This window comes from Aplysia californica, unplaced genomic scaffold (genome assembly GCF_000002075.1).
Source record: "Aplysia californica isolate F4 #8 unplaced genomic scaffold, AplCal3.0 scaffold00146, whole genome shotgun sequence".
NCBI lineage: Eukaryota > Metazoa > Mollusca > Gastropoda > Aplysiida > Aplysiidae > Aplysia > Aplysia californica.
Window position 1 is genome coordinate 1,137,943 of NW_004797416.1, and position 9,753 is coordinate 1,147,695.

Here is a 9,753-nt window from a genome sequence, read left to right on the forward strand (position 1 = left end):
GCTAAATCAGAAAAATAGACCATTAGATGACAGTAAATGACTTATATACACTATAACAACTCACATTTTCTCTCTCTCTCTCTCTCTGTCTCTCTGTCTCTTTGCCTCTCTCTCTCTCTCTGACACACGCACAAACAAACACACACACACACACACACACACACACACACACACTCACATTCAGACAGAGAGAGAGAAAGAGAGAGAGAAAGAGAGAGAGAAAGAGAGAGAGAGAGAGAGACAGACAGACAGACAGATAGACAGACAGACAGAAAGAGAGAGAGAAAGAGAGAGAGAGAGAGAGAGAGAGAGAGAGAAAGAGAGAGAGTTGCACGTAGGCATGCTAGCACTAACACACACGCACAAACACACACACACACACACACACACACACACACACATACACACACGCTCACACGCTCACACAAACACACACAAACATCCAATCAGTAGCTAGATATATCCAACTCACCCTAAAAAGCTGACAAATGCCGTGCTTCTCAAGGTACTCCTTCACAGCACAATCAGAACTACAAACATCAGAACTCAACGGCTGCCGAAATATTTCTGGCTTCTTCAAAATATTTTGGTCAATGTACTCTTTGATCTGGATCGATGACAACATAACATTTATATTAGAAAAGGTCACGCCCCTTAGAAGCTCAATGTGTTTGAAAAAACAAACGATTTAAACGGCAATACCTCAGTAATCTTCGCACCAAACTCTACACAATATTAAACTAAAAAAAATTATTATAAGCAAGAAGACGTCAAATTTGTCGGAATGAAGAAAATCGACGAAAACTCTGTTGTCCGGTGTCTTGGTCTTGGTTGTAGGACGTTGTATCACTTCCAGCTAGGGTTGGCCCTGACAGGCAGGGTCGAAACACGCTTTCTGAATTATCTAATTTGTGTTGATGAGGTCTTCAAAATACATTCGAAATTGTCTAAGACGGTCATAGATTGTCGATGATACAGTGGCCGTAGTAGACAGGTGGCCGTCTTACATGGTGTCATTATAGTAAAAAAAAAATCTGCTCAAGGGAGGAAGTGAATAGTGGATATTTGAACAGGTAATTGTCTTATCCAAGTGGCCATTTGAGCAGATTCAAGTGTACCTATTTTGTTAAAACTCATTACAGTTACAGTCAACCTGTAAAGATCGTCTGTCAAGACGCAAAATGCTATCAATCTTTACCTGCGGCACTCTTTCGATGTACGTGGGCAGATGGTCCATGGAGTGCTCGCCCAGACGACCCACGTCCCAGCTGGTGAACTTGGGCTGTGGCTGTCGACCAAATCTCAACGCTTTCTTTTTCCCTTTTTTAGCCCGAGCTCCAGACTCCAACGACATAGCCTTTGTACCATCTCCCTTTCCGGCGCATTTGGCGCCAGTTTCTTCTCTTGCTGCTGATGCTGCTGCTGTTATACCTTGGGCAGTCTTACCCGTGAGTTGCTGCGGAGGATGTGGCGACCGGACGGTATGATGGTATGAAATACTCGGTTCTTTGTATGCCTCACTCTTGAGAGAGACAGAAAGATAATATTATGCACTGACGATGTTTTGTTTTTTTGCTTTGGATCATATCAAGGAAATCAAGATAAGAAAGGAGGGAAAGAGCACTTGAGCAATCGGCTTTCTCTGAGTCTACCGCCCAATCAAAGCTGTACCATGCATAAGACGCGAAACGGACATCATATTTTATTTTTTTTAATAAAAAAAAAGTAATTTTCAATAAAACCTCGATATAACGTATTCTCTTCGGACCCAAGAATTTGAACGTTTTACCCAGGGTACATATTATAAGCGACCAACTTCCCCCTCATCCCCACCCCCCAAAAATGTGTCGAGTAACATTCATTCATGTTTTCATTACCTTTTCTTTTTTACAGAATAGGCCTAGTAAAAAAGGCACCCTTCATTATGGTCTAATCGGGTTGGTTTACTGTTTCGGGTTTTATACTTTTTTTCCTTTCTGTTTATTTTTTGGTTTTGTTTATTTCAAACTAATATCACATACAATATGCATGGGGAATTTATGATCGTGATAAATATGGGATTCATGGTGGTGATGATGACACATTATGGCTATAAAGTGTAAGGCCGCTAGAGAGATAACGCTTTCATGTTCAACATTAATTGAGGACTGCCCACCCACCTGTATAAATATTTTAGTAATCAACAAATAAAAAAAATAGCAGATCTAGTCTGGCTAATAAGATCGTAATAATGGACGTGGATAGTAATGCTCCCTGGGGTGTCAAGGACAGTCGTTGTCGGTTCGAGGATGTAATTGGTGTAAACAAAACCGTGGTAGAATAGGTCTCGGCGTAGTCAGGTTGTGGATAAAAGGGGGACAGGGGGATGGTTGGATGGGGGGGGGGGGAGTATTTATTGGCCATTGACTTAATTCTTGTAAAATAGAATCAACCGACGGGACGCGTCACAAATTTTTTATCGTGATTTTGAGTCAGTAGTAACCATGTTGTGCGTCTCAACTGATTGTTTCAAACATTGATCACCCACAACACAATGACCAGGAATTTTGAAACATGCTTTCAAACCGATTTTGGTCTTTCTCCAGGCTTTTCCTCAGATAATAGTTTTCAAAAGGCAAAGTGGTACCAATGAGTGACTGCAAGAGATCTGTACACAGATCTTCTTCTTCTTCTTCTTCTTCTTCTTCTTCTTCTTCTTCTTCTTCTTCTTCTTCTTCTTCTTTCTTCTTCTTCTTCTTCTTCTTCTTCTTCTTCTTCTTCTTCTTCTTCTTCTTCTTCTTCTTCTTCTTCTTCTTCTTCTTCTTCTTCTTCTTCTTCTTCTTCTTCTTAGAATTATAATAAGTTCAATAAGTAGGACTTTCAGTTCCCTTCAGACATAATATTTCCTCGGAACTGAATATGACACTCTCCCTGAAAACTAAGAACGAATCACCCACTGATACTATATTGAATTAATTACCTTGTGACAAAATCTCTATTACTCTAGAAGGATGGGATTGGAATGCCCGAGACGTATGTGAGGAATTTTACCATTGTTTTCTCCCCAGGGTCGTCGTCGCGACTGGCGCGAAAGGTTGTCCCATGAGTGTGGGCGCCACTGTCATCGTAGTCCTCTCCGTTGTCCCATCCTTGACCTCCAGCCTGGGTCCGGTGGTTGTCATCTTCTCCACTGGACACTGAACCGTGGCCTGATGACCTGGAGGCCGCTGGCTTTTTTAAGTCGGGTGAAACTGAAGTGTAAAATGTAATTGTAGACGTTTTACACTCCCTTCGACAATAGACAGATTATTCAGGGGACAGGCCACTTCGACTCTGCTTGTAAAGGTCAATCTTGGCTAAGAAGTATGCAATGTGGTCTCAGCAGAAAGGTGGAGATACTCGATAAAAATACTCCCCATGCGGAAATCAAACTCATGTCTTCTGCGAGGGACGGTGAACCGCCTAACCGCTACACCCCTGACGTTGGTCTGAAGTGCAATAACAGAGATAGTTCTTTGTATTTTAAAAGACATTGTTTTTGTATCGGAATCCATTTGATTGTACCACCTGCAACTCTTTGCCCTTATCGGTCTCTACTAGCATGTTGCTCACTGGGACAAAAACAACTTTTTATAAGCAGAAAATATGCTTGGAAAGTCGCCTCGATCAACATCCCCTACAGTTTTAATCGTTATAAAAGTATAGAGAACTTCAAACTGAGCACACTTTAAGTGACTTTAACGAATAGCATTGATTGATTAACTGCGTGAATGCTTACGTGCTTGATTGATTGATTGATTGATCGATTGATCGCTTTGGTTTTTTAAAATCTATTTATTAGAGGCGCTAACTCTGTAGCTAAATCAGAAAAATAGACCATTAGATGACAGTAAATGACTTTATGGTGTTGACAGGGGCTAAGGCCATCATACTGGCTAGGTGTAAAGCAGACGTCAGCATGTGGTCCGACTCTGATTTGTCTGACCGAGTGCTCTAGACTTTTTTAAAAAACCAACAATAAAAGCAAACACCTTAAATACCATTCCACCGCCAAAAAAATTCGAGCTCTTATTGTCTACGAATATACACAAGGAATACATTTTTTCTCAGAGCGTGAAGAATACAATGTACCGTAGCTAAAGCAAAATAAAAATCTAATAAATCAGCCTAATTTAGATTTCATGCAAAAAGTCCGACCCTGGATGAGAGAGATACAACGTCCCAGCAAACTCGTGGAGACACTCCATGAAAAAAAGGAAAAATCTCTCCACCTGGGAGGTACAGATAATATAACAATGGAATTGAGCATGGACAAGTGTTGGCTTTTAAAGAACGTTCTAGAAATATAATTTAGTTTTGACGGTTTCAACTGGCAATTAAAAAAAAATCTCATTACTTATCTTTTTTGGGTGGTTGGAGGGTGCTCTGGTGTGGTTTGCTTCTTCTTTCCTATCAAACATCTATCGTCCTTATCTCCCCTTCTTCTTTTTTATGTTTGTTACTCTCTTGTAACACCTCTAATCTTCAGGCGTTCATATGACCTTATGCAGTTGCGAGCGCCGTAAAACCTCTACTAAAACTAAACTAAACTTATTTTTACCTAGCTTCAACTTTTCTCTGAGCTCGGGGGCAATCTCTGCCAAGTCCTTCGGCTCTGGAGACATCAGCGTCTCGTGACTTTGGTCCACAGGGTTCTTGTTCTGCCGACGATTGGGGGCGTCTTTGGACATCTCGGGAGGCGCGTTCTTTGAATGAGTGGTGGACTCCTTCTGCTCCTCATCTTGGCCTTGTTGTTGGTCTTTCGTTTGTTCGCTTTCCATGATATTTCCTGTTCACTGGGATCGATAATTATGTCTTTTGAAACACATGTTTCTTTTTGTTTTTACACAATCTCATTGAGTTATATACACGATAACAACAACTACAAAAATACTCGCTTTGCACACAACGACATACACGTTACACACATACACAACATACAAACACACACACACACACACACACACACACACACACACACACACACACACACACAAACAAACACTTACATACACACACACACAAACACAAGCATACGACATACACACACAAACACATGCATACGCATGTACTTTCATAACGCATTTAAAAAAGAATTAATGGTAGACGTTTCACCCCTATCAAGACTAATAGATCATATAGGAGCCGGTTGCTCTGACTCGCCTGCTTGGGCCAACCCTGGCTGGGCGAGATACAGCGTCCCACGAGACCAACGGAGATGATCGCTTTAAAAAAAAAAAAAGAAGAAAATTCTCCACCCAGGATGTGTAAATGTATCTAACAATGGAATTGAACACGGTGACATGTTTTCCTCTAAAGAGAGTTATAGAATTAGATCTATATGTACGATTTGGTTTTGACGGTTTCCATGAGCAGCCTTTTTGCGTGTACTCTCAATACTCATCTTATTCTGATCTTATTGCGGAACTGGGTCAAAGATACTGTACTACAAGATGATTTACTGAAACATTTGAGGTACTTATAAAAGAAACTTCCGAAATATAACTGAGTGACAGCGTATATTTGTTGATTTTTCTGTTTGAAACTATCTTAAGGAGTGGCGCGTATCTTGCGCACTAAGAGTAGGAAGAACAAGGAATGTTTTCCAAGAACATCTAGATCTATAAAAACTGAACAAAATACCACCTTCGGTAGGGAGTCTACAAGAAATCATGTCGATCGTCGCGAGCGAACTAGAATTTAGATTTAAATCTTTACAACGAATAAGTCTGAAGTTGCTTTTATCAAATGTTTTCTTATAAATAATATACATGTATACACTAAAATTGTTAGCGTCCAACCAAGCTATTACATTTAATATAATTTTTGGATCTTCTATTTAAAAAAATAGTAATTTAAAATTATAGAAAGTAAAATAAACACCTTTAGTGGGCTCCCTAACTCCACCCCCATGGCAAATTTTAGTAGGAACATGCCACTTGGCACACAAGTACCTTGAACAAAACTTAGAATTTTGATAAACGGACACAAGCTCTATCTGCATAATTTCACTCTAATTTGCATAAATTAAAAGTGGCCGGCATTGAAAAATCAAGCAAAATAAAAACAACTCTAAATTATCATACACATCTTTGATTTTCATGAAAATGGTGTCAAAATATATGTTTTTGTGGATGCCTTAACCATTGAAATAAAAATTTTGGATGTAGAAGGTCCGGTTTTTTAATTATTCAATATGTTAGTCACATGATGTGATTATGAAGTATATATATTTTGCATATTTCAAATTGACCAGCTTGGACCTCCGCTTTCACAAGTCACCCCATTGATGATGCTTTCCCTTTTTAGGGAATCAGCTCACAGTCCTATGATGGTATTCCATGGGATGAACAGTGTTGCTGCTGTTACAAAGCAATTGAATCCAGGACAGACCCCGGTCATGGTTTCTAATCAGCCTCTCTTTACATTGGCAAAGAAGATTCTGAGGAAATTTTCAGATGTCTTGGGAGAGGACAAGTTTGTGGTGATTCTTGGGGCGCTGCACACTGAGAAAATGCTGTTTGAAGGGCCTAGGGGAGTGGCTGGAAGGGAGTGGATGGACATCACTTCTGTCAGTCAGTGGTGTGACTTCAAGTGGACTTGCTGATTCTATGATATAGGTGACACATCTGACCCGCACTCGCTGCATGCACCAAGTCACAGCTGTTGTATAGTTTACTCAGACAAGCCCATCGTGAATACCTGACAACAACTATTGAAGGTGAGCCATTGGAACTGGATGCTTGGATTAGGTATCAGCGACACCGAGAACCGCAATTCTTGTACTGGCACCAGACTCTTGAGCTGCAGGTGATGGTTCTGCAGTTTGTGAAGTTGATTCGGACTGCAGCGTTTGATCGGTACTTAGTGACTTTAGAACATATCATGCCATGGATGTATGCTCTGATCACATACACTTTTTCCGCAATCTACCCATTCATCTACGAGATATGTGTGGACTTCGAGAAATACATCTAACAGTTCATAAAGAGTTCATGAAGGGAAAATTCGTTGGACAGAAGACAAGTCGTGCATTTTCTAGCATTGCCTTGGACCAAATTCATGAGCAGCTCATCGGTTCTCTGAAAGGTGATGGAGGAATAATTGGACTGACTGAGGATCCTGCAGCCCTTGAAAGATTTATGATTACTGGACCAGTACTTGCTCGCATCATTGAGGAATTCGAAAACACACCTCAAAACAGTCACAGGAAGCGCCATGAACAGTATCCTAAATGTCGAGAGACTTTCAGAGAAGATGTGAATGGCCTAATCAGTGCATTCTCTGATGTGGGAAATCTTTTCCTTGAAGTATCTGGGCAATTGATTTCTCTTGACAGATCCAGAATCATGACAGGTGATGTTATGAGCTCTGTGAGAAACATCACAAAAATTGGAAAAGACAAGTATGATACATTCTTTTCAGAAAGGGTTTAATCCAGCACATCCCCATGGACCTCCACCTTTCACCTGAATAGATTGCCTCTTTTCGGTGTAAAAGCCCAACAACGTATAGGAAAATCCGACCTTGCTTCCATGAAGGAAGAACGAACCCAGCTTATTCAAATGATGCTCTCTGGGCACTCAGGAAGGGACATTGGTGAAGAAATGTTTGCACATGAGAACACTACATGACCACCATCTCTCAGTTCCCAGGGTCAGATGCACAAAGGAACTAAATCTGAAATTCTCAAGTGCCTCGAAGGTGGCAGTGGCATGCGGTGTCGAGTGACATCATCAACCAAAGTAGCGAGTAACTGGCAAGGATTTTTACGGGTCGATGAGAACAAAACAGAACTGTTTTCTCTGTTAGCAGGAAAAATGCAAGAGATGTACACAGAGGGCAAGCAAGTTGTTACAACCTTCGGAGAGAATGTTCTCACTTCACCTGTTCACTCAAGTACTCGCGCTTTAGCACATTGTATTCACGAGGAAGCTGATTCAAGGATTTTTTAATGTTGTAGAGAAGGATTTAAACACATCACCATTCGTGCTAGTGACAGTGATGTGGTGACAATAGCTATGTCCTGTTTCCAAGATCTCAGCCTTGATGAGCTCTGGATAGCCTTTGGATCCGGCAAATCATACAGACATATCCCAGTTCACCAGATTGCTATGCAGTTGGGACCATCCAAGTGTCGAGCTCTTCTAGTATTTCATTCTCTGACCGGCTGTGACACCCCCTCAGCATTTCAAGGAAAAAGCAAGTGAACAGAATGGGCTGTTTGGCAGGAATTCGCAGAACTCACTGCAGCACTTCAGCGCCTGTCAACATTCCCTAGTAGAATCGATGATGATGTCATGTCCTATGTAGAGGCATTCATCGTTCGCCTTTACGACAGGTCCTTGGACATCACATCAGTCAATGCAGCACGCATGGAATTGTTCTACTACAATGGTAGGCATTTTGAGAACTTGCCACCTACAAAGGATGCATTGTACAACACACATTACGCGCAGCATATCAGGCAGGCCATATCTGGGGCCAAGCCCTCATCTGTTTTCAACCCTTGCCTGACCCATATGAATGGGGATGGGTCATGACAAATGACAAGTGGTTACCTCGATGGACAACACTTGTCCCTATTACAAAGAACCACAAATGCCTTGTGACATGTCAGTGCAAGAAAGTGTGAAAGCCTCCATGCAAATGCTGCAAAACTGGGGTGAAATGCAGTACTCTCTGTGCATGCAGGGGAGTTTGTTTCAATCAAGGAATATAATGTGTACATATCAGTGAACATAACGCATTGGTTATTGAAAGAATAGGCAAAATATGGGTGAACCTGGTCTGCTGAAGGGATTTTAAATTACAAAAACAAAACCACATGTGTAGTCCTAGCATCTTCCCAAAATTATGGTTGTGCGTCGTTTTTTTTATTTTTCAAGGCGGCCATTTTTAATGTATGCAAATTAAGAGTCAATTTGACCTTTTATGATAATTCTTTGGGTGTCATTGAGTTTGTCAGCCAGAACTTACTATGAAACAACACATTTATATTTCTATCATTCTTCTGTCAAAAGTTATATTCGGTTCGTATTTTCATTGTACTTCAGTGGCGGCCATTTTTCATTTATGCTGGTTAAGAGTGAATTTGACCTTTTATTATAACTTCGATGGTGTCATTGAGTTTGCCAGCCATATATTTATATGAAACAAAACCAAAATTAATGTTCCACATTTTGTCTGTCAAAGTTATACCCAGTTACCATTTTCATTATATTTCAGTGGCGGCCATTTTTAATTTGTGCAAATTAGGAGTGAATTTGACTTTTTATTATAACTTTGATGGTGTTATTGAGTTTGTCAGCCATATATATGTATATGAAACAACACCAAAATTTATGTTCTACCATTTGTCTGTCAAAAGTTATATCCAGTTATCATTTTCATTATATTTCAGTGGCAGCCATTTTTAATTTATGCAAATGAGGGCCTGAATATGCATGTGGACCTTGTATCCGTTTCTATTTTCCAATGATATGGTGTAAGGTACTTACATGCCAAGTGGTTCCTTCCTACTAAAATTTGCAGTGGGTAATGGGACTGCTGGCCTAAGTCAGCCCACTACTTACGCATGTTTTATCTTTGAAAGCATATTATTATCAGATCTACATTTTTGGCAGAAAGCGTTCTTCTTGCTGGTTCTGGAAGGACTTCCGTAACGAGCGACCACCCCAGCCTACGCAATAAAGAAGGGACTTTTGAGTGGGATATGTAAAAGATAGGGTTTAG

The 9,753-nt window shown here is 40.5% G+C and overlaps 1 protein-coding gene across 1 annotated transcript; it reads right to left on the reverse strand.

Moving 5' to 3' along the window:
• Positions 1 to 472: 472 nt before the first annotated feature.
• Positions 473 to 4,814, reverse strand: LOC101854861 (the record flags this gene model as incomplete). The annotated part of the gene is given in 4 exon segments (XM_013081787.1): positions 473 to 607; positions 1,199 to 1,456; positions 3,031 to 3,230; positions 4,580 to 4,814. Coding segments are annotated over 4 exon segments (813 nt in total), but the record flags the coding sequence as incomplete, so codon positions are not given.
• Positions 4,815 to 9,753: the final 4,939 nt, after the last annotated feature.